At 38.5% G+C, this 27,051-nt stretch overlaps 1 protein-coding gene across 1 annotated transcript in view; it reads right to left on the bottom strand.

The window, feature by feature from the left end:
• Positions 1-4,284: 4,284 nt before the first annotated feature.
• Positions 4,285-27,051, bottom strand: part of LOC149142589 (uncharacterized) — a 47,244-nt gene continuing 24,477 nt past the window's right edge. The window contains exons 2-7 of the mRNA XM_089451519.1: positions 5,259-5,391; positions 5,079-5,150; positions 4,846-4,989; positions 4,665-4,736; positions 4,480-4,551; positions 4,285-4,366 (exon numbers count right to left, since the gene is read on the bottom strand). Of these exons, the coding sequence (XP_089307645.1) occupies positions 4,285-4,366; positions 4,480-4,551; positions 4,665-4,736; positions 4,846-4,989; positions 5,079-5,150; positions 5,259-5,380 (564 nt within the window). The 5' untranslated portion in view covers positions 5,381-5,391. The remainder of the gene's footprint in view (positions 4,367-4,479; positions 4,552-4,664; positions 4,737-4,845; positions 4,990-5,078; positions 5,151-5,258; positions 5,392-27,051) is intronic.

Raw genomic sequence — 27,051 nt, 5'->3', positions numbered from 1 at the left:
AGACTATTTTTTCTTAGTTTTCTTCTTAGCTCCCTTACCATATTGAGAATTATTTAGGGTAGCATGGTTAGGATTTTATTAATTCTTTTTTTCTAATTGACACTTTCTTGTAATTCTTCTTACCAATTCTTCTTTCTAGTTATTATATTTTTTTCAAGACAAATTCCAAACAATGAAGATCATAAGCTTAAAAGGAGAACACAAGATGTAGGCACTTCGCCAGGGAAAAACCCCTCTAAAGGGAAAAACGAGTCAAACTCTTATTAGCAAGGGGAAAACGTTGTCAAACTCTTATTAGAAAACTTCAGTTCTGCAATATCTTAGCAAACTTTAGTCCTGCAACATCTTATTAAACTTGACTCCTACAAAATACTTTTGTTCTGCAATATAAGTTAGCCCCCACTCATTAATGGTTTAATTTGTAGGTTGTTATTTTATATACATTGTTAATTGGTAATTATTAGAAACATTAGAAACATTAACATAGCTTAGTGTACCTTTGATTAGTTAACAATCCATTTATGGGAAATGGTAGATCTTTGTGTGACAAATTTGTGTTCATAGCATACAATATTAAATTAAACAAAAGATTCCCTGCATTTACTAACAATTATTATAATGAAAATCACTATATAATTATGCAAGTTCTATAGATATTTTCTTTAATAACACTTAACTACTAGCATGTGGTCTTCCTCGATCATCCTAGGGTAGCAAGATACTAACAACTCAACTTTCCATTACTTTATGCACACTTAAAGTTCCATAAGATACTAACAACTAAACCTTCACTTCCTTGCTCCACATCCTAAAGTTCAATGGAATGCTCACCTATTTTATATGTTGAATGCAACCTTCATGAAATGGGGAGAGAAATTCAAGAAGCTAAAATCAAGTTTATTATTGAAAATGAAGTAGAGGATGAAGTGGGAGACTAGGTCCTTGATACTAGTGACATTTCTCAACACTCCCTCTTAACTAGGGAGGTATTCATAATTATACAGATAGGTTCAAGGATGAACTCATATTGACATGTTCGAGGGAAAGTCTTAGCACACGTAGTGCTATGGACCAAATACTTGACCAAGTTATTTGTGTGGTTTGAACTAAGGTGTTATCACAGGTCAGAGTTCCACAAGACCAATGACACCCTACCTACTTCAAGATCTGGAAATTATCACAAGTATGCCATATCTCCTCCCAAGCATCATATAGGCACGCAACCCAAGATGCTTCATCTCTCCTTATAAACTAAATCATATATATCCATTAGTTCAATCATGCTTCTAAATATTCAAACTTCATATACAGTGATCATGGAAAATCACAACCCCAATTAGTATCAAAATTTCAAAATATATATGTGTGTGTGTGTGTCTGTGTGTTTGTGTGTGTGTTAGCACAAACCTTAAGGGTCTTCAATCATTCTAATGCTACTCACGACATCCCTATATCTAGAATTATATCTATGGAAGCTACTTTATTCATTTTCTTTAGTAGTACCAACCTAAACCTCAACACTTATTCAATACATCCAAGTTTAGTTTGCAGCTTCATCAATTTAAGAACAATCACCTATAGTGCTTTACCCATTATCTGATTTGATTCTTTCCTTATTGATAATATTCATAATTCCAAGATAATGCCCTCTTTCTTAATATGGAGGATATACACTTTACTTCATCCAACCTCCCTCTCAACTTAGGGAGGTCAATAACTCTATTCTTTCAGCTATACACGCTTTTTCTTTCTCTATCATAATATTATCAAAGAAATTTCTTTTTCCAAAACATCGTTCCTTCATATGGAAACAAGGTTATATTTCGTTCACAAATGTATACTTTAATGTTCTCAAGGTTCTTATAGCTCCCTCTTTCCATCATGTTCAACATTATCATCAATTTATCAACATGTATGAATTATATAAATAAATATTTTATTTATATCATGATAAACATGGCCTATTCATGAATATTAATAATTTCTTCAAATATTATAGTTAATATAAACATCATATTAAATACACATTCGTTTTGTTCTATTATTCACATTTTTAAAATTTAAGCATATCCCTCATTTTCATTATATTCTTAATAAAACCTTTCTCATTCAATTTGTAATGTCGGCCAATTTTTCTCATTTAACCCTAAAATACATTCATATTTATCATACCTTGGTCAAATCAGTTTTCCCGATAGTTTCATTTCCTCATGATGAACCTGAGTCGTAGGTGCGAAATGTCAACTCAAAAATCAACTTGAATGAGATGGATCGAGAAGATCAATTACAACTAACATATGAATCAGGCAATCATCTTCAACATCTTGGAGATTATATACCTCGAAATTTTATCAACAGGTATACAAGAGAATTTAAATTTATAAATATAGGGTTAGTATCTTATCATAATGCGAGCATAAAAATTTGAACAAGAAAAAAAAAACTTTAGATATTAAAAATGTAAACCTCATTAGGTTTATAATAAACAAGGATCCCCTACACTTATTTCAACAACTTTAGCTAAGTTTTTTCACAAACCCTAGATTTCATCATCAAAACTAAACCATATATATCAACAACCAAGTTAGCATACCTAAAGCATTTTACATCTAGGGTTCCATTATCAAATCCTGTAATCTCATATCAATTTCTAATAGGGTTTTGACGTGAATCCGAGACAAAAGCATCAAAACATTAAAGTTAGATATACAATAGTTCAACCAAACTAGCATTTGAATCCAACATGAACATATATACCTAGTATTGCATTCATAGGCTTTTGCGTTAAGTATTACAAGGGCTTTTCCATAAACCGTAACCTACCAAACACTAAAATTTTGAGGGTTTCATCATATAACCTAGACATGAGCAATGAACCTTAAAAGGATACAATTTCATAATATCAACAAACTCTAAGAGAGTAGGATTTCATCATATGTTTTAGACTTTATTAACAAACCCTAAGTAGTTTATGGTTTCATTATCAACCTAACCTTAGGCATAAAAATGTTAGGGTTCTATAGTCAACCCTAAAGTTAAGGGTTTTACAAAAGTGAACAAACAAAAGAGGATAATATGATAAGGGTAGATCCAATCTAAAGAGTAGTCACCCTAACAATATAGAATCTTAACGATTCTATAGAAAACCCTAGAAATGGAGTTAGTAATATAAAGTAAATTCAAAATGATCATATATTCTTATATGAAGAAGACTTGCTACATACCTCAAGATCTTCCTATCACAAACCTCGTAGGCTATATTCTACAACAAGGCTTCGATACAAGTCCTTCCTTTGAAGTATCCCTATGAATATAGCCATAATTTGAATACGTGCAAGCTTGTCCTTCAAAGGAAAATACAAGAGAAAGTATAGTAAAGGTAAACATGGATATATATATAATACTTATCTTGTGTAAGAGAGTGGAAGCTTCTTCTTGAAAGACTCCTTTACATAAGATCAATATTTCTACATGTGGGTACAATATTCATTTTGACAAGTGCCAAAAGTATACAAGAGTATGACAAAAAAACTCTAAACCCTAAGACATCTTTCAAGATGTTAATTCCAAAGTTTCGAATCCAATTCTATATTTTACTGAGGTATTCAAACTTCTTCCTAGACTATCTACAAATTATAGAGACTAATAAGGTCACGTTATTAGGGTTTCTTAACTAAGGTTTACAAGAATTTTAACACTGATCACAAAAAGTTTACAAACCTTAATTATATTTAAAATTCCTAATCCAATTGAGTGAAACTTATAAGAAAAATAATTATACATACCTTAGTCCTCCATATTAAAGAGAAAGAGAGAATTACTATTCAATATATATAAATGTGAATATTAAATATTTATTAAAATATATTTTGACCCAAGGCAGCCTTTTGACATAATAACATGTAAAAATAATTTCTTAATTTTAAAGTGAAACAGAAAACCTTCCTGCAAATGCAAATGCAATATTGTGCTATTGTGAAGAGGAGATCACCATCCAATATAATAAAATCATGTACTATTCTAATATAATATTCAAATCTATCTCGCACTCCCAGTGCAATTTCAAAATTTATAAACAAAATCTGGGTGGAGTTATGGTCGACCAATAATACATTATTCAAATCCATCATGTGCTATTCTAGTATCACATAAACCCTACTGCCTGCCGGATTTCAAAATTTGGAAATAAAATCTCCATGGAGTTTAGGGTGACCAATAATTTATTGACATTTTGATTTGAATAAGCACATGACTTCCCCGCCACTTCGCCGCACCGCATAGACGTTAGTGTAGTTTCCTGTTGCGTTGTGGATGACCACATGGCTTCCCCACGACTTGGCCGCAGAGGTTAGGGTTTCGTGCGAAGCTGGACCAGAAGCAGTACATAAAGTTATTATTCTGCCTTTAACTTTAAAATAATATATAAGGGGATGTGGTTGAACTGCAAGCTATGATAAAGATTGGCATAGCTTAGCTTACCTTTGACCAGTAAACTGTGCAAAGGAGCCACTTGTGGGAACTGGGCCACTCAGATTGTTGTGTGACAAATCTCTGTTCACAGAATACGACGTTATCTCAACCAAAAGACTCCCTGGGCTTACTGACGATTATGATAATGAAAATCACGCTATAATTATGCCAGCTTTTGCTGTAAAAAAACTTACAATACATGCAACGAAGAAATGGAAGTGAGCGATGTGGGAATATTTCCGGACAACCGATTGTTATTCAACCGCCTGTAACATAGAGAAGATATAATTATTAGCATGATCTCCGTTTCCTGAAATTTGTAAATATTGAATTCGACGATGAGAGAAATTGAAATGATGAGAGAATATAGCTTACAAGAAAGCAAGACTCCGCAGGCGCGAAAGAGAGGCAGGTATCTGTCCACTAAGATTGTTCTCATACAAATCAATACTGATCAAGCTTTTCATGTCTCCCAAGCTCTCTGGAATAGAACCACTCAGAGTGTTCTTCGGCATATACCTGTCGTTCAATCAAGAACATTATTAACAGCCCTTCAACAAATAAATAATTTCATTTCAAGACGCAAAGATAATGAAATGCTTGCTTACAGGTATTGCAGATGCGAGAGCTGAGATATCTTGGGTGATAATGTTCCACTCAGCTTTCTGCGTGGCAAATCTCTGCACATTATTAAGTGGCAAATCTCTGTTCATTAGAGTAGAGAAAAAGTAAAAGATGGAAAAACTATGTTGATGTCATAAATCCAATGCGAGGTCAAACGTACTTACAGCCTGATTACATGGCGGGAGGCATCGCATGTGACATATAACCAAGTGCAAGGGTCTTCTATGTCCTCTTCCCAGCTTGCTAAAACTTTATCCGGATCTTGCAAAGCGCTTTTCACTGCCATTAACGCGTCCCCTGTTTATCAATATACATTCAGTCTGCTGCTCATTCAATAAAATTGCAAAGTAGATCTCATGCTTTATATAGCGCAATTTATAAACCGAGTCTGCTGCTCGCTCATAAAAATTGCAAAGTACATATGATGGATAGAAGAATCAATAAACAAAACCTTCAGGATTTGCCATGGTTTGGACTGCAAGGATGCATGCTAAAATAAGAAAAAGAAAAAATGCAGGTTTGTATACGATCGAATCCATCTCGTCTCTGAACAATATCGACACTAAGAAAAATCGTGGAGCACCTACAATGTTCTTGATTGAGTACCACAGTGTCCGTATAAATAGGCCTCACCTCCGCCTCACCTCCTCAATATATAATTATAATTATAAGATCATCTCCCCAAGTGAGGGTCCACATAGCTATCTTTGACCAACTCTACCACCACCACCACACCACTCGCAATGTCCATTATGGTTGTTAGTCATGATTGTGGTTTATCCCATTCTAATCTGCCCCACTAATTTAAATCTTTAAGATTAAATTTGAAACTTTACCATTCCAATTGATGAGATGTAGATGTGTCTTTTAACGATTTTTTTTAAACCCGCTCGGTAAAAATATTTGGCAATAGAGATATATTTGGCAAAAACTGAAGGATTTTTATTATTGGGTCAAGAGCAAAAATTAAAGGATTTTTATTACTTGGTTAAAAATGACTTATTTTTTAGAATAGTGTGTCAATCTCATTTTACTTTTGGACAAACATTTCACTCATTTTGAGAACCTAAAGGTTCGATTTATAATATTAACCACTTTCATCATCGGAAATTTAGAGAAACCTTAGAGATCGAAAAAAGGTTTGTCTCCTCAATCCACCCACAGTTGGAGTATGTGTTTGATCCTTCCTCTTTGTTCTTAAATTTTTGTCTAACATATAGCAAGGCGTGCCTTAACAGTACACCCACATGGGCCTTTATTATTATTATTATTATTATTATTATTATTATTAGTTAGTTAGTTAGTTAGTTATTTTTATTATTTATCTATAAGAATTCTAAATTTTATTAATAGCATCTCCATAAATTTATTTATTTATTGATTTATTATTATTATTATATATTTTTTTGAATTTTAATTTTTACTAATGGTATTTCCATAAATTTACTTCTTATTATTTTTTTATTTATTTAACTATTCAAATACTAATTCTTATTGATATTATCTCCATAATAATATATTTTCTCCATAATAATATATTTTCTCCATAATAATACTTCTATAAAATGGTTTTTTTTACAAATATAATTTAATAATATTAATATTAATTAATATTAAAATGAAATTATTCTATTCATTTTATTTATTATACAAATAACAATTTAACTTAATTCAAAAATAATATTAAATATTAATTTAAAATCCTTTTTAATTCTTGGTTAGAGGCTTAATTAGTTATTTCGAAAAAGAACTTAGTCAAACTATCTGTTATTTTCTAAAGGCTAGTTAGCTGCGCTCATCATCTATTTATTCCATTGCCTAGATCTGAGTCCTCATATTGTGGTGAAGATCAACCATCCAAGTGGGGATGGTGGATTTTCATCTCATCCACCCATGTTAAAAAAATAATATGAATAATTATTTACTATTTATTAATAAATAAAATTAATTAAAAGAATTAGACAAATATATATTAAACAAAAAGTTCATGAAGGATTAGGGCTTCTTCTTGGTCCTAGGTTGAACTATGAGTTTTTCATATATGTGGCTTGCCCAATATTGCATATATCTCTCGAGGTTGCTAGTTCTCTATCAAAATTTATAGGTTGAAAGCAAAAATATTTCAAAAATCCCCCATACTTAAATTCAAAAAGAGTCAAGGGATCTCTACCTGAATGGTTCATGAGGCACAATACTTGCTAAGGTTTTGCAAATGGGGTAGCAAGCTAAGTGGGCTTGATTGTGGGGAAAAACTCCACAGTTAAGCGCGCTTGAGCCAGAGGAGTTCTGGGATGGGTGACCTCCTGGGAAGTCCTGGTTACCGGGTGCAAGCCCCGGAAGTGATGATTGATGCTATGTGATTCGTTCTCCACATTTCACTAGTTTCAATCCCACTTCTTCACCCCTGTGAGCATCACCCGATGCAATGAGTGCTAAGTGAACTATTCAAAAATCATGAGAAATTAGTCACTTTACGACTACCTCTCATGGAAATGGTCATACTTTGAATGACTTACTTAACGCAGTTGAATCCCAAAAATGATATCTAATAAAGCAAAAATATTATTACTTATTTATTATTTTATTAATAAATAAAATTAATTAGAAAAATTATATATATATATATATATATATATATGGTGCAATTAATAAATCAATAAAAGAAGGGTCAAATTCAATATAAATGAGACTAAAATGTTTTATGTAAATTATTTGTTAATAGGAGAGAACTTTGTTTCACGTCATTGGGTAATTTTAACATCCTTGTTCATTGTTACAAGTACCCTCTATTTTTGTGATCACTTTAATTCATTTTAATAAATTTTTATGGAGGTTGAGTAACATTAATCTTAGGAGGGATTACGATAATTCCGAGATAATTCCGAGTTAAAAGAGGCTTACGAGGAAGATCACTTTAGAGGAACAACATAGGAAACATAATACATAGAGGAGCCCAAAAACCTTCCATTCACAACCAATGAAGAGTAAATGTTGATTGTTGATCAATGAGTCAGGTCAACAATCCAACTTGGTTAGAGAAAGAGCACAGTCAAAGCTTGATGATTCAATAGGGATTTTGAAGGATAAAGGATGATTTGGAGTTGGATTATTGTTTTAAAATCTTGCAAATAGAAGGAATATGAGAATATATATTGAAGGCTAAGATTTAGTTTTAAAGGATATAAGAGTCTATCGCATAAAAACGAGTGAGGATATGGAATGTGAGTTCTACACAAGAATTCCCGTTAAAGAAAATATTACCTAAAGGAATATACCCTGAAGATTTCTAAATGAGTCTATGTTCCAAAATGTCAAGGTCTAGGGCCCGAGGACAACAATTGAACAAGGATGACACCGTCCAAATTATTTTCATAAGCACAGACTCCAACGAATATGGGGGTAATTTACCCATTCCTTTACCACAGGAAGGAAGTTCGTCAGAGTCGTACTCGGTCGTCTATTCGGTCCCACCTCCAAGCAACCTAGTTGTCTCCTTTGACTGGAATCAACTAGGCAAACCCCGTTTACTAGCTAGTATACCATTCTGAATCATTGTTCAAATATATAGAATGGTTATGGTTGGTGCCATCATAGATGAGGGGGCTTATGTGAGTATCCTTTCCTCAACTGCTTGGAAAGCGCTTGGTTCGCCATTGCTTTTGCTTGAGATGAGAAATCTAACAGGCTTTGATAAAGGAACCAGTCGACTGTTAGGGATCCTTCCCAATGTGCCCATAACATTGAGGGGGAAAACCGTTCACATGAACATAATGGTAGTCCAAGGACCCCTGGATTACAATCTACTCCTTGGACGAGACTATATTTATTGCATGGGATCAATTGTCTCCTCACTCTTTAGAGTAATGTGTTTTCCGCACGAAGGAAGAGTGGTCAAGCTCGTAGACCAGCTTTCATTTCCCGAATCATACAGAGAAAATAGTCATATACCATCCCTGAATGGTATTTTCACGCAAGAAATGTCTCAATCTCCAGTCCGTCCACCCAATGAGCGCGAGTGATTCGGGGGGACATGATTGAAACCCAGGGGGCATGCACCCTGGTCTGCTTCAGCAGGAAAACTTCGGGTATAGGGTAAGTTTCCGCGAGAGAATATGACTAGTCTGTACTCCCATCCGTGATTGGAAGAGGGGGTTATTATAGAACAAGATTCTCTTGTCAAAGTTATGTGAGTGGAGTAGCCTCCTTCAATCACCTTTGTTTATCTCGGTATACATCACCGAACAAGTGTTTTGTTTGTGCTATGAATAGAACAATCTTTGGGTAACCTGTAAGAGGTAGGCCTCTCTCGGTAAAACAAATGTTTTAACAGGCTAAAGAAGGGGTAACCTTGAAACTCTGTTTTATACCTGGGGGCATGCAAGCCTTTTGGAGTGCAAGCGAAGAGCGACTATTTATTTTTTAAATTTATAGGACCTCTAACCCTTTAAAATCGTAGGATTGGTCGTTTCGTAACTTGCATAAAGAAAGGATGTGGGGCAAAACTCTAAAAATTACCGTTTTATATGAGACATTCTTATCACACGACTGGATTAATCGAGCACTTTTAGCACATAGTTCAAGCTCGTTAAAAAATAAACATAAGCCATGAGCAAGTGTTTCCTCCCGCATTTAAGCTCATTAAAAAATGAACTATTCCCCAGTAAATAACCGTCGTGAATGTAGTACTTCAGCCAGTAAAGCCTTGGTCGTGTTTGCACTGTCACCTCCACTTTTTCATTGGCCGATCATTCACCTCCATTTGATTGTTTACCCATTTTGAGGAACAACTGCAAAGAGTGATCTCACTAGCCATCCTTTGTGACACTGTCGTGATTGGAAAATTCCAAACCTTACCTGGAATTAGCTGCTACCCATTTTATCACTCGTTCCTCAAAAGACGAGTCTCCTTTAAGCTCTTTTCAATTGACTCGTAAAATATGAAAACATTGTCGAGCCATTGGCCTCTCCAGCTCGTTAAAGGGATAGGAAGTGCTATCCCTCCTCTAGATTTTAATCTTTTTGGACCTGAGGGATTATTACACAAAAAGATCGAGCGCTTGTTTTGTTCGGCTCGTTAAAAGTATCGAAAATTCATCCCTTTTGTATTATTTTATACTTTTTCTGACTTAAGGGATTAGATGACGAAAAAGGAATTTTGGAGTTACCTTTACGTTCTTTTTCAGACTCTCTAAAATTGAAAAGGACCGCGTTATCTTTGTCGTTAAACTCGTTAAAAGTATAATAGCGACAAATTGTCTATAGACGAGAACGAGTTTCACTATTGCTAGGCTTGTTAAAACATAGCGATGGGTTTTCCCGAAGGGAAAATTATAGAACAAGCATATGTTATCCTCCTGAAGCTTGACAAAAATAAAGAGGTACTGGTCAGCAATGACTGGGGAAAATTGGGAAGAAAACTTGAAGAAACTTTGTTGGTAGCAAGTCGCTCTTGAACATGACACTTCCACTCCGTGTCCGAGTCGAGTTAGGTTGTTTCATTCACCGGTCACATCACCATGGTCACATCATACCATCCACGTTTGGGGTTAATGGTACCAATCCATCACATCAGTGTTGCCGATATGTTCAAGAGAAGTCATTCAGAGAATTCACCTGTGTCTCACCCACTACCATACATTTATGCTCCATTCTTTCATGACCGCCACCCTGAACTTATATCACCAGACCGTTTTTACCTCCATTAAAATCATTTACTCTGTTCCGTGTCATTGATGTGGGATTCATTAAGGCCCTCCTGTGACGGATCACTTCTTGTCGACATCAGCTCATTATCCAGGAAGTTGATCTAGGAACACCCCATTCAGTACTTTGAAGCTTGCATGCCTCAATGGCAAGTTTCTCACTTCCGATGACAGGTTTACATCAATGGCCTTTGACCGAAAGATTTTGCGTGGTGTTCGACGCCAAGTCCTTTATTCACACCACGTGAATTGTACTGCAGTACCTTGAGGGTCATTATCATTATCGGCGATTCCTCTCGCGCTTGTTAACAGTTTACATCAGTGGCTGGTAATCAAGCGATGTCTTTCCATGTTTGAATTCAGAACATTTCTCACATGGATCAACTTGTACTTCGAGTGAAGATCAGACGAGATTGAAGACCTCGGATCTAGTTTCATCCATCCAAGCTGCGATATATATTCAAGGAAATAAAGACATTAAATGTAAATCATTGCTGCACAGATAATCATCCATTCAAAAGGATGATAGCTCTATCAGAATCATCAGTCTACACTCAGAGGATTGTCTGTCCTATGTACATGAAAATGAATTTATAAAGCTGAGCATGGGAATGCCCGCCTCAGCTAGATCATGAAAATATTATGAAGATAATGTATTGTATTGTATCTTATTATAGGTCTCCTCTCAGCATTGAAAGAACTTTGGATCCTCATAAGAAAGCATTTCACCCGACATCAAAGGATTAACGACCTCATGCATAAGGGGGCAACTATTCTAGACATTTTTGGGCCCTCCAACCCCAAGCATGAAATTTCCATAAACCAAGGGCTCCTAAGTCCCTAAAAGTGTTGTTATAACCCCTAAAGGAACAAGGTCAATAGATTACAGCTTCTCCCAGAAGTTCTCCATGAGAAACTACTGAGAATTGGTCAAAACAGGATCATTGCAGCTTCTCCGCTGGCTAAGTGCATTACATCCCACCTAAATACACTGTGTGGGTCCGTTGCATTTCAAAAATCCATTTTGTGGGGTGCGATGGGCAAGAAATGACAAATGGCAGTGTCATTCTGCAAGGTGGAGAGGCAATGGAAGCTTCCAGAATCTTCTCCTGTGACACTTGCCTCACTGAATTCGACCAAGGATGAGTAAGAGACCCTTAGTCTCCAAGTGGAAGTAAGAACTATCAGAGAGAAGACACTAATCAAATCACAAGCTGACTCATCCCCCTCACATATATCTATATATGGATCCCTCATCCCAGAGATCTGGAGGCTGGAATTTTGCATATTGTAAGGAATTGTTGTTGGTTTCTTGAGACAAACATCAGATTGTTGGGTGATCTAAGCTTTGTTTGAGGTGAAGAGGGGCTTCTTTGCTGGGAGGTTGATGCTGGGTCAGAACAACTGGTTGTAACTCCTCTTGGCTCTTTTCTTGTTTATCAATAAAAGCTATTTGAGTTTTCCTCCATGCTTTTGTGTCATTGATGCTTGCTACATTTGTATGGTCAATTTACATATGATCCTAGATTGTTTATGATTATAGATCCATGTCTTTGTATAGTGCTATGCTTTTGTGACCTTACAGGTACTTTGTGAAGCTGGGCGTGCAAGGGAGCAAGTGGCTGAGGACTATCAAAGAAGAGAAGGATCAAATCAGGAGATTAGCGCAAGACAGTGGTTGGTCTTTCTGTTCCTCTATCTATAATTCATAAAGGAAAAATGAGAGTAGCTTTTCTCCATTTGTTTTTAAGGCAGCTGTCACACCTTAGTGGTATAGAGCAGTTCTATATAGACATTTTTCCCTGTAACAAGGGGGGTAACATTGTGCTTCATATACCTCTTAGACAATACCCGGATTTGGTTGCATTTTCCCTTGTATGAAAGACACATATGGGACTAGCTTGTACCAAAACATCTCTCCATCTTGATAGACCAGTCTTTACTGAGTAGTAGACTATATGCTTTTGGTATGTCCACAACAACTATGCTGATGCATTGGTGGACTCGACTATCATGAGATAGTCAGATGATCATGTCTGACAGTTCACCAATGGCTCGTACCGATGTTCTATCAAGTTCAATGATTTGCACAGATGTCTCGCTCCATTGTGCATTGATATTTTTCGCAATGGAGAGTGGCATGACATTGGCTGTTGCACCAGAATCAACCAAGTCATTGTGAACATTGTAGTTAAAAAATTCAAATGATAGCAAGAATGGAGGGCAACTTGAATTTTCTTCTTCCACCCCGAGTGTGTTGAGCACAGTGGAAATTGATCTGGGGGGTGTTCTTTCTCCCTTGTTGGTAGTGGTTGTGTTGTCTACTACTGTCTATCCCAATGCATGCAGCAGGATGTCTCGCTGACTCTAGATCTTAGCTAACTTAAACAAATTGATGTTTGCTCGAGTTTTCTTCATGTCATCCACAATGTTGTAGTCTAGAGGTGGTAGGCTCACCGAGGTGTCTCGGGTAGGATTGATGTTCGTGTTATCCAATGGAGTGTTCTACAGTTTGCTACTCATGGAGGTACTCCTGTCTGTTGTCATCTTCCTGGACTTGTTCTGCATTTTCTACTTTGGGGTGGCTGGTGGATCAACCATCCTCAACAACAATCTCATATTTTCTTATGGTTCCCCAAGTGTAAGGGGAGCCTCTTTACTCCTAAGATTGTAACAATCATTTGGATTCTAGGGCTTGATCTGGATTTAAATAGGAACGCAACAAATTACAGAGATAACGATATACACAAAGATGCAACGGAAATAATACTTCATTTCATTAATGGAAAATACTGAAATATGCTTACAACCAGAAATGGAAATAAACCAGCTAGGGCGATGGTAGCTTATCTATGAGAAGAAATGTGCGGCTACATGCCTCTAAATTGTTCCGAACTGTGTTAAAATGAGGCTCGAAGGCCTATTTGTTGTTGAGAAACAATGGAAAACCCTTCACATCCCGAAACCTAACCCTAGAAGATGAAACGCCAAATTGTTTGCCCCGTTTGGGTAAATTGGTACATCAATTTCCCAGTGTCGTAACTTTGGCATACGATCTCCGTTTGACACGTACGATAACTCGTTAGAAAGATCTATCCGAGTACTACCACTTTGGGAGGCAACATCATTCCGTGGACCCATGTTGCCCCAGATTTCCCAAAAACGTCGTTTAGGGCCTCAAAACGGCTCCGGAAGTTCAGGACCCGAAAAACTGCTAAAAATAGTAAACTGTGCTACAATTTAGGAAATTGAAAAAGTTGAAAGAGACAGTTGTGGGGATCCAAATGGGATAGGTGGGTGGCCACCAACATCCACCTGGATCATTCCTCCCCCCTTAGGAAGTAATGGTCCCCATTGCATTGAGTTCCTCCCTGAGATGAGGAAGCTTCTACTGAGCTGGGTCTCTGGTGAGTTGTTCTGCAATCTCTGTTGTGACCAGAAATGGTGGGAAGCATGGTTGGCAATGGTCCACATTGAACACTCGGTGCAAGCGAAGGAATGGAGGAATGTTGTGCTTCAAATCATTGTTTCCCGTAGCCTTGGTACTGGTGTAAGGACCATGTCGTAGTGATCGGAGCTTCTGATGGGCTGTTGTAGGGCGTTCTTTCTACAGATGTAACCAAAATTTGTTGCCCACCTGAAACTTATGTGGTATCCCTGTGGGTGAGGAGAAGTTGTTCCTGTGTGCTGTCATGACCGTATCCCTTTGTTGTTGTTGCTGCATGGAGGAATCCTTTGGATGGGTCATGAATGTAGCAACGATCTTCCCCTTACTTTGGGAGTGAACCAGACATATGAATTTCCTAGTTTGGGAGATGAGCTTGCTGCCTTTCTTAGTAGTAATCAAAGATGTGGCGGTAGCTGGGGCTACCTCTGGTATCCTGTATAATGAATTATTCAAAGAAATAATGACAGTACGAGGCCTAGACTCATACACAACATGTCGCCTCCACAAGTATGGTTGGCCTAGTAATACATCACAAACATCCAGAGGTGTAACATCACACAATACCTCATCTTTGAAGGGCTTGATGCTGTAGGGAAGGCGGAACTGCTGGCAAACTTTCAGATCTCGTCCTTTGTGAAGCCACCCAATACTGTACGACTGCGGGTGCGGTGTAGTCGGTAGGCCCAACCGCTTGACGACCTCTACTGAAATGAGGTTCTTTTGGCTGCCACTGTCGACAATGAATTGCAGCGGCGAACCCTTCACCCACATCTCTGAGTGGAAAAGAAGCTCCCCCTCTTCTGGATCTGCAGGGTCATTCTTCTGGACCTTGGCAGTGGCAACAGTGGCTCTGGGATCTGCATCAACGATCTGCTTCCCTTTGCCATTCCCCTTGTCGGGTTCTGGTTCAGGGTCGGAACATGAATCTGATTCTGAAGCCTTCAACTCGGCCACCAGTGACTGCTTGGTTCGAAACTCACTTGTGTTATGAGTGGGACTCTTGTGGAACTCACACCACTTTCCTGTGTCCTTCTTCGGCTTCATGGTGTCGTTCTTTTCTTGCGGCTTCGACAGGTTGTCTTGGGCCACCCCGCCTTGGCTTTGTCCTTTGGGCTTCGAATTTGCAGATCCAAAGTCTCGCTTCTTCTGTTTGAACTTTTGTTCGATTTTGACAACGTATCGGTATGTTGTGCCGAGTGAGATGTTCAAGAACCCCATCTCTTCCTGGATGTATCTGTGTAGGCAGCCACGGTATTTGAGTACCAAATGCAGCTCAGAATATTTGATACCCAACTGTGTGCGAAGGGTATGAAAAATGTTTGTGAACTCCGGCACATATTGGTCTCGTCCCTGCCGCAGTGTGGTCCATTTGATGTATTTGTCCTCATAGCCTCTGATAGGGTAGTACTGCTCCTTGATGGCATCTCGGAAGTCATTCCAAGTGGGTGCGGCTGAAAATAGTGAGCCTGTACTTTCATCCTTCTGCTCGCAGTATGTTAGGCCCCTATATTACTAGTGTAACCCCTTATTGTTATTATTACAACCCACTTATTATATTGATGTATCCATGTAGTGCCCATATTGTTACTATTGTGCCACATAGAAGCCCACTATTGTTATTGTTGTGCCCTACAATATTATTGTTATGTAGGCTTTGATTGTATTGGGACCACTTAGACTCCTATATATAGAAAGGAGGTATTTTCATTTGTATCATCCAAGAATTGTTCATTTATGTAATGTAAAGGAGGTTTCCCCCTCGAAGAGGCTGAATTCTAAGGTGTGGATCTCTCTTTTCTATCTTTTTGTGAGCTAGTTTCATAACATTTGGTATCAGAGCTTTGGATTCTAGGGTTTCGCTGCTCCAAACAGGTCATCGTGGTATGTTCGCTATAATTTTTTTTCAGTGACGTTTCAGAAGTCGCAAAAAAAACCCATTTGAGAAGAACGCGCGCTAAACCTTGTGTCCGAATTTCAGATCTTTTCGCGTGATAGTTTCGGAGATATGATCTGCGGAAGTTGGTCTTTTTGCAGACTCCTGAATTACACTCAAAACAGGTGACCTGGGGAAAATCGTCATAACTTTCTTTCTGAGCATCGGATTGAAATTTCGTAAGAAGGTGCAGAAAGAGGAAGGACTTTAGTTGCTGTTTATATATTTTTTAGAGTCAAATGTTGAAACAGTGACACGTGGAACTTCATACAAGTTTGCTCTACTGAACTAGTCTATAATCAGGTCACTGCGGGAGATTGTGCATAACGTTTTCTCGGAGAATCCAATTTGGATCAGACTTGTGGCATTGGAAAGAGGACACAGAGGGCTACTCTAGGTCACAAATTCAGAACTTAAGGATCCGAAAGTACAGAGCTACAGTCGTTTCAAGGTAGAGCTCCTAAAATCAAGAAAAAGCAACATGAGGAAGTTTGATGGCAAGGATCCGGTAAATTGGATACTTCAGATGGAGCAATATTTTGATATACATGGTGTACAACTGTTACAAAAGGTATGTATTGCATCTTCATATTTAGAACCAGATCAATTTTTTATGGTACAAAGGGCTTTGTTCTCGTAAAAAACTTGTTATGTGGTCAATTTTCACGGAGGAAATGATAGCACATTATGAGGATATAAAGAGCAACACCTTCTTTAGAGCAACACCACAACAATTGGAAAGAGTAAAAGGGCTTTGTGACATAATGGAAAGCAAAATTATGGAAACCAGGAAGCATACCCCTCACAACTATAAAGATGGAAGTGTTGTTTCTCCCAGCCTTCCACAACCTACAAGGGTTACACCACAACAATTGGAAGAAAAAAGAGAAAAAGGGCTTTGTTACAATTGTGATATCAAATGCACTAAAGGTCATAGGTGTGCTGAGAAGAAATTATTTTACATAGAATATGAAGAGGAGGAAGAAAAGGATCAAGAAACATCAAAAGAAGAGGATATACGTCAGGACACCACCCCAGAGAAAGAAGAAATGAATCAGACCATATCTTGTAAAGCATTGGCAAGAATGACCACTCCTCAAACTCTCAAGATAGAAGGACATATCAAGAAGAAAAAGGTGCAAGAAGTGAAAGATCACATCAAGAAAGAAGAAATGAATCTAGCCATATCTTGTAATTCACTGGTCGAAATTACCACTCCTCAAACTATCAAGATAGAAGGACATATCAAGAAGAAAAATATTCAAGAAGTGAAAGATCATATCAAGCGTCAAGAAATGAATCCGACCATATCTTGTAAAGGATTGGAATAAATTACCACTCCTCAAACTCTAAAGATAGAAGGACATATCAAGAAGAAAAAGGTTCAAGCAGTGAAAGATCACATCGAGCATCAACAACAAGTTCTCCAACATTTAAAGGATAACGCCACTTCGGCGCAACATCAAATGAAACAACAGGTAGATCAATATCATAGTGGAAAATGTTTTGATGTAGGTGATTGGGTATTTTTACGGCTACATCTAAAGCAAGCTATTTATAAGAAGGAAATGTTGGCAATACTACATGCACTTAAAAAATGGCGACCTCACCGAATGGGAAGACTCTTCAAGGATGAGGATGTGGAAGCATTTTTTTGTGCTATTTCTATTATCCATCCAGATTGGATAAACAAAGCAAGGGATGAATGGAAGAAGGACGAAGAAGTATGGCCATTTATTCAAAAGTTGCAAAAGATCCCAATTCAAACAATATTGCCAAAAATTGAAGAAGAAGGAAAAATCATATTGGAACTTGGAGCAGTCATAGAAACAAGAACCCAACAGCTACGAAATCGATCAATTTCAGAGTATCTTATCAAGTGGAAGAACTTAACCGCTGAAGATTCCACATGGAAGGACAAGAATCTTATACAGAAGCATCAATAACTACTCAAGCGTTGAGGACAACGCTTTTTGAAGGAGAGGGGCATGTTAGGCCCCTATATTACTAGTGTAACCCCTTATTGTTATTATTACAACCCACTTATTATATTGATGTATCCATGTAGTGCCCATATTGTTACTATTGTGCCACATAGAAGCCCACTATTGTTATTGTTGTGCCCTACAATATTATTGTTATGTAGGCTTTGATTGTTTTGGGACCACTTAGACTCCTATATATAGAAAGGAGGTATTTTCATTTGTATCATCCAAGAATTGTTCATTTATGTAATGTAAAGGAGGTTGCCCCCTCGAAGAGGCTGAATTCTAAGGCGTGGATCTCTCTTTTCTATCTTTTTGTGAGCTAGTTTCATAACACAGTAGGTTTCCCACCAGTCCTTGACGTGGGGGGCTGCTTTGAGAAGGGCGAAAACAATATTTTCCTCACTTGAAAATTCATGAACAGAAAAATACCCATCTAGCAGATTTAACCATTTATCTACGACGTCTGCGTCTATTTGACCCTCGAGGATCGGGATTTCAAAATTAACTTGTACCTTAAACGGCGTGGCATTTCCAGGGTCGTTGTTCGAAGTCGATGCGTCGCCTCTAGGTAGCCGTTGAAGGATCTGCGCAAAGCTATCCATCATCGCGTTCCTTTTCCACTCGAGCGCTTCTTTGAGCAAGATTTTGATAGGATCTCCTGCACCCTCTTCTTTCTTCTCATCCTCCATGGGAGGCCGTCGGGATTTGCGAGGCTGGTCTTGCAAAGGTTCGACCAGTTCAAGCCCTAACTCCTTATATCCCGACCTTGTTGGGGACATGCAAAGAAAAACAAAGAAAATGCAGACCGCTCTGATACCACTGATCCAAATTTAAATAGGAACGCAACAAATTACAGAGATAACCATATACACGAAGATGCAGCGGAAATAATACTTCATTTCATTAATGGAAAATACTGAAATATGCTTACAACCAGAAATGAAAATAAAACAGCTAGGGCGATGGTAACTTATCTCTGAGAAGAGGTGTGCGGCTACATGCCTCTGAATTGTTCCGAACTGTGTTACAATGAGGCTCGAAGGCCTATTTATTGTTGAGAAACAATGGAAAACCCTTCACATCCTGAAACCTAACCCTAGAAGATGAAACGCCAAATTGTGGGCCCCGTTTGGGTAAATTGGTACATCAATTTCCCAGGGACATAACTTTGGCATACGATCTCCGTTTGACATGTACGATAGCTCATTAGAAAGATCTACCCGAGTACTACCACTTTGGGAGGCAACATGGTTCGAAGGACCCATGTTGCCCCAGATTTCCCAAAAACATCGTTTAGGGCCTCAAAACGGCTCCGGAAGTTCAGGACCCGAAAATATGCTAAAAATAGTAAACTGTGCTACAATTTAGGAAATTGAAAAAGCTGAAAGAGACAGTTGTGGGGGTCCAAATGGGATAGGTGGGTGGCCACCAACATCCACCTGGATCAAGGCTACTTCTCGGTGTTCATCTTCGGCATTACTTGCGAGCACTAATTTATGTTCATCGCATTCCCAGAACTTGATGCTTCATCAAGTGAAACCTCTTCGCCATCATCAGTGTCTTCCAATTTCTCCTTCATATTGCTTTCTGCATTGAGTGTATGACTACATACAAATCTTATGACTCGATTCCTAATTGAAAAAAAGTTCTCGGGTTGATGTTCTTTGTGGAATGAAAAAAAATTAGGATTTAGGTACTGTTCAACCTAGACCACAAATTTCTGCGCAGTTTTTTGAGCGAACTAGTTGTTGCCTGATGAGCTGCTTGCCTATCTCTGCTTGGGTGGATGGCTGCTTGCAGATGTGTTCATTTTATGTTGTTTAAGCTCGGACACTTATGTTGTAAAGTTCTTGATGAGGGGAGTGAGGGTTTCAATGTCAAGGTTTCCTTGTATCTACCCTTGCTTTCCATTTCTTGGGAATTCCTGCTCACGTCTTTGGATTCCTTTGTTGGTTCATCATCCTTGATGACTCTAATCGTGCACAAATATTTATAAAAAACAATATCTTCTTCACATCTTTCCAAGATTGTTGCTTTCGTACCTCACTTGATGAATTGCACGATACTCGTTGGCAGTGCGGATGTGTAGTAATCAACAATGATGGAGTCATGAGGTTTGGTGTTCGCTACAAATTTGTTCAATCCGCGTGTAATCCTCTGATTGAAACCTTTTACTTTTTATTTTCCCTCCATCTTTAGGCTTCCCAATTCTTTCAGTAGCATGGTTGGGGTCCTGTCATCAACAAACTTCTCAATGAACATGCGTTTGAACATACCCCAATTTTTTATGGAGTTTGGTGGAGTCCAAGGTACATTGAATTAGTATACATGCTACATCATCATACCATACCTCAAGGGTCTGCAATTATAGGTAGAAGTTGTCTAAGTGATCTCTTACCTTCACCGTGCTGTCAGGGTTAAACTTGGCACTCATTCTCTCCATGCGATTCAGCATCTTGTGCAAGACACCTCAGAGAGCCAATGGTTCCTGAGTCATCCATTCCAAATTTGGGTCAGCCATCTCTTCTTCTTCTTCATCCTCATCCCCTCTTTGACAATCTGATGATTCTGGATCTAATTCCGTTGGTTTTTCTCTGCCTCTGCCTCCACTGTTGCCTTCCCCTCCACCTCCTGTACCATAGTTTGATACCTAGGTCACAAGAGCGTCTTGTTCTCCTTACCAGAAGACCCAAGGTTCCTCTCCATATTCAATAGCTTCTACCATACCTTTAAGTGTGGTAAGGACTGCTTCTTCCACTGATGATACAACAACCCTTGTGGGAGTGGCTTTTGGCTTCCTTAATGCGTATGGAAGATGATGAATGTCTGGGATTAGTCTGATTTCTTTTGTGAACTAGTGGGTGATGGGACGAATGGAGTGAAGGTGATGATATGGAATTTTGTGTTTAAGCCTAGGAGATGAGAAGTAACCAACTGTTGAGTCATGCATAGGTGAGAGGGAGTGTGAGTTACTTCCTTGACCAAATGGCTGATGAATGGGTGTGAGAGGACGATCAACCACATACGACTGGCTGCCCTCCTTCAAGCACCAGAAATGTTGATGATGCTAGACCCGCCAACATTCAAGGGATCACCTCGGTATGAAGTCCCAACTAGACCTCACACCATTTGGTGTGGGAGCCTTATCTGGTGTGATGGCCTCGTTTCCATTATCTTAAGAATTTACCTCAAATCTTGCTTGTCAGCACAGGAAAGTGGTCTTCTTTGTGTTCCAGAAGTGAGGTTTGTGTGCCTAGTGATTACTAGTGTTACTTGTGTCAATGGTTCTTTTGTTGTAGAGGGAGAGGGTGGGAGTGAGTCCCAAGTTGGTTGGGAGGAAGCCCCAACTCTGTTAGGAAAACACAACACAACATGATGTGCACAACTTCTGAAGGAAGAATCCACATGGACACGGAAGTCAGAACACACAAGGGAAGATAATAGGTACAATGCTTAATGGATGAGTCCTCTCGAGTGCAACGATTGTTATAGCAAGTTTTATGTGAAAGGTTTGTTTGATGTCCAAGGAGGCAGCCACCACAGGCAAGACACTGTTAATAGCATATACAACACATTTTCATTAATAGATATGTATTACAACAAGTGAATGAGTTCAATTGTTAAACATAGGTTAAAGCAACATGCATTACAAGTGTTCAAGATTAGGCTTACAATAGTTACAATACATGTGTGAAAACTTGCTAGCCTGTTAGTAGGCTTCTGAATTAAGTGAATTTTTAAGACACATCATTACACCATACATCACTAACCCCATGGGCGGGCATTGGAGCCACTACTTACTCTTCAAAGAAAATACTACACACTCTCAAGGCTATGTGGGAGTAGCTCAGGTGAAAATTCCTTTGCATGTACAAATGAGGGGGTATTTATAGCCATGGGTGAAACTGACCCTTATGACGATTCAACTACCCTCATGACTATTTTACTTCCATGACTTTTCGACTTTACATGACTCTTTGTACATCAAGTGGGTTTCTTTTATTTCCACATTACATTACTTTGATTAACAGTATGGCCCACAATAGAGATGTGGATGACATGACTCATGACATGACTCGAAATGACAGTGTTGGTACATTTGTGTTGTTGTTGGTGTGCATGTCGAGCTAGGTGATGGATTTCCTCATGGTGTGTCACAGTTTCACCTCCGCATGGAAAAGTGTGGAGAGTCTTCGATGATCATTGGTTTGCTTGATGTTGCTTTTGCATGTTGCTCCTTTCTTATATTTTGGAAGGCTTGATAGGTTCCTCTATTCGTGAAAGGTGCATGTTCATCTGTCCATCCATCTGTGTGCACATCTTGCGTGTTTGCTTGTCCATCCGTCTATCCGTGAACTTATATTTGAATGATCATCTATTCGCGAGCACATCTCTTCACATGCATCGTTTGTTCGTCCATTTGTGAACCTTTCCTTCTGCATGTGCTCCCTTCATTCATCCCATTTGTCATTGTGCCATGTTTGTTTGTGAACCTGTACCTAGAGTCACTCATGCCGAAACAACAACAAATCTAAAAACATCCTAGTCTACCATGATATATGATGATTTCGGATGCAGGTGACTGGGAGAAGTAACAAGGTTGTGAGGCGGGGTGGAGGCTCTGGGCACTGCTAATGAAAACTGCGCAAGAGTCATTGGGTGATGAAGATGGGAAATTCAGATTGATAGTGACTGCCTTTGGGTCTAGCTCAGTTGTAGGACAAAACTACACAGTTTTGGGAGGAACAGTCTGGGCTGCAGGAAGTCTAGGTAGGAAAGATTTGCGCAGTTTCCAGAATGAGCAGGTAGTGGGAGCTTGGTATCCAAAACTATGCAATTCCTATAGGGAAATGGTAGCTAGTTGTGAGGAGCTTGGCAGAAAAAGCTATGCAATTACTGGAGGGAAATTGGCAATTCGCTACCAAGATCTTAGCAGCAAGAACTACGTAATTCCTAGAGGGAATAGACAGTTAGTTGTTGGGGCTTGGAAAAAAATAGCAGTTCCTGGAGGGAACTGGAGTTAACTGCAGGTAGCTGCTAGCAGGAAAAAAATCTTCTAATGCAGGAGGCTGGCCTGCTGATCACCTCTACATAATTTCTAATTTGAGTGGACAGCTGAGCAATAGAGGGCATGCTCGTGAAAAGTGCATAGTTTTCCGGGTGAGTAGCCGATCGACTAACTGGAGGGCTGGTTGGAAAAAATGAGCAATTTTCTAAGGGATACAGGGATAGCACTAGGTGTTTGTCTAACCTGTCTTCACAATTTTCTCAGCCAGTGTAGTAGGCAAGGTCTACAGCCTTTGTGCAATTTTTGAGGGGAGTCAGTGCCGGGGTGGCTGCTGGATCAAACTCTCTAGTTGACCAACATGAGGGTTGATTGATTTGCTTACGGGTAGCACAACTTGAAATGGCTTGATTGGTGCATTTGCATTGTTTTGGCTGATAGTCGATCGAGTCGATAGCGAGGTGTTGGTCCAGCCGTTTTAGGGGAGTTTGGTCATTCGAGCTTCAACAAAATGACTAAGTGTGTGAACGAGTGAAAGACGCATATGTGATCTTGCAAACACACACTCACATGACTTGACGATGAGACAAGTCAAACCATCTAGACACACATGCTCAAGATGACTAACTGACATTGTGAGCAACAAGTAGGACACTTGTGATTGATCGTTGATCGGCCATGAGAATGCTTGCATGACAATGAATGTGAATGTGTGTGTGAGTGCAACAGATGTTTTCATAGCCAGCACAACATGTACACACAATGTGAATACCTTGAGCATGACTAGGACATGGTCGCAAGCATGACTTTCACTCACACTCACACAAACAAGCAAGGTGAATGCAAAGACTCACACGAGCTTACGGAGTGAACTCAAGTGTGTGTAGTCATCGAGTGAAACTCTCAAGGGAGGCTTTGAAATTGGGTGTAGGTCAAAATTTTGGAGGGTGGTTGTAGCCACTACAACAGGCTACAGAATCGTTATTTTAACTTATAAGGTAAAATGGATCTTAACTCGTAGCTACCACTTATATATTTTAGTGATAGGTGCATTATGATTTTCTTTTATCTAAAAAGTTATTCATTATTTTTTTAATGAAAAAGAAATTACAATACAACAAATAGAATTTTATTGTTTGTATTACTTTTAACTGTTTACAAACACTATATTACTTTTAGATTTTTATTATTATTTGATTGAGTCAGCATGTAAATGTTTACAAATCCTTTACACCTTCCAAATTGAACATATTTATAGAAATTCAATGTATTACTTTGACATTTAAAATTGTTTACATACTTTCTTACATTACACCTAAACATCTCCCCTATACTATCTTGTAGAGCACATCTCCACCCTGCAATGGGGTTTAAGACTTTAGCAATGACCATCCCCATGTTTTCACATGAACATGCTTGATATAAGTAATACTTCCTTATGCTTTGAATAAGTATTGAACCTCATCCGATAAGTCCTCTAGCCCACAAATTTATCTTTTGGCTATGGAATTGCTTTGGTTAACCAATCAATGAGTTATATTATGATCAAACTCCTATATGAGTATTCCTTGTCACATCCGAGTGATGGTTCAAATATATGTGGTTATATGTGCAAATTTATTACATCTGTAACGTACGTTACCACTTTGTTTCACATTTGAGGAATGAGGTAGTAAATTTATTTGTTTTGACAATTGATTCAGTGTGCCTCTAGGACCCTAATGCACCTTAAAATTTCAATTTAGAGTCCCCTCTATAAACCGATCGTTTGGCTGGTGTTTCATGACTTCGGGACCCTTAGATCATATTGAACTCTCAAATTGATCCCCCCAGAATCTGACCTTTCGGCTAATTTTTCATGTCTCCAAGAACCTCATAACATCTCAAGTCCTCATATTGAGGTTCCCCTCAGAATCTAACCTTTCGGCTAACGTGTTATGTCTCTGAGGTGACAATAAACTCTCCTCCTTAATGGCTTTTTGCATTGGTGGGGGTCTCCCTACCCATCCTCTAACCATCCCATTACTCGGTTCTTCCATTATTGCTTTCTGCAATGGTTACAAGCTTCTCGTATTCCGTGATACCACCTATTCCTCCATGCACTATCTGCCAATGTCTTGGTGGTCCCTGAACCCTGGTGCTTATATAAGAATACTTCAGGGTTAATGAATCCAAGCGATCTATCAACTAGGGTTTCTTTAACTAACAATTCTTAGTACTTACATATCCCCATGACATTCAACCGTTCGTACTTACGAGGTTTGTCACCTTATAGGGTCTAACCATTACCCAAGTTATGTCATGTGTAGCACCCTCCTCCTACATTTACCCATGTTAACCGGTCTTCTAGGGTAAGCATGTGATTAGAGGCTACTATGATGTGACTCAACTCTCCATGTACAGTTAAGGAAGTAGAATTGCAAAACTATAACAAATCTGACCTTCTACACATGTTATAGAATCCTCAGGAGCCTACCAACCCTTCCAGGTGACCAACCTCTGAGACAACATGCTTTTTCACTACCCTAGAGCCTTAGTCACTCCCATGATAAGGCATGCAAGTGACTAGGAACCTCTAGTCACTCCCACAACAAGTGAATGCTAGTGAATCAAGAACTTTTAAGCTAGTTCTCAGCCAATGACCCTAGATTTTGTGCTACTTTTTCAGGGCCAGGACTCATGCCACTGCCTAAAACTTCATGAATTTTTAAGAAATGGTAAGTAACATAAAATAAAGGCTACTAATTCAAACATTTGATCAATGACTAGACTAAACCCCAAGTAGCCATAACATGCATTTCATCGAACACTTCACAAATATGTAATCTACAAGTCATAACAATAGATCTGAGTGTAGGGGTCTCATACTTATCTGAGATTCATAAGGAAACATTGATTCCTTATCACAATAGCTGCATTATCATATATTAATCCATGTATTCATAATACATTCATTTACTAATCAAAACAGGATGAGATCCATATATCATAACTGTCATAAAACATACTCGTAACGATGATATAATCCACAAAAATAGAAAGGACATAATATCCATAAAATCCACATATAATCTAATACATTTACAAATAAAATATCAAGGAGAAGAAGATATTACTAATTAATGCAAAATATAACTAGGTATGGGACCTCCATAAACCACCCAACCATGGATTAGCTGAACCAAATATTTCTTTCAGTCGACCATCCCAGTGCCATATTTCAAGCATGAATGTGGGACTCATAACCAAAATCAACTAGGGCTTCCCGAGGCTAAACCACTTCACCCTCATCAATAGAACCAGGCTTTACCACAATCCCGACTATTTAACTAGGCCCTAAACAAACATGGATGCCACCAAATTTCTCTACCTACACCATGAGGAATCCTCCCACTTTAGTCTTTAGGATTTACTGTAAATATCACCATAAAAAGGTTCAAAATCCCTAGGCCTAATAAATACTCCACCCTCCATTCTTTATCGTATATCCTTCCATCCACTGACCAAGGATTCCTAGGCCTAATCAAGGGCACCCACCTTTAGAATTTACCATATATCCTACCATTCAATAGCCGAGGATTCCTAGACCCACCAAGGTACACAAATTTCAACTTTACTAAAACCCACAATATGGTTCAAGGGTTACTAGAGCGATGCTTTACTACAATCCACAGTCTGATTGTGGGATCACTAGGCCATGTTTTATTTCTTTCAGAGGCCACATCACTCAGTTTCAAATCCATCAAGAAATCCAGCTCAACCAAAACATGAGAACCCCATCACACCATCACTATCTAGAAATGGAAAGGCTAGGTTGAAAAATATTGTCCCGCCTAGGAAAACCCATGCCAATGACAACAAGAGAACCAAATACACGCATT

Source organism: Pinus tabuliformis, chromosome X (assembly GCF_031772625.1).
Source record: "Pinus tabuliformis cultivar Carrire ecotype Pingquan chromosome X, CPIR1, whole genome shotgun sequence".
Classification (NCBI taxonomy): Eukaryota; Viridiplantae; Streptophyta; class Pinopsida; order Pinales; family Pinaceae; genus Pinus; species Pinus tabuliformis.
The sequence above is the reverse complement of the archived record's forward strand: the minus strand, read 5'-3'. Positions and strand labels throughout refer to the sequence as shown.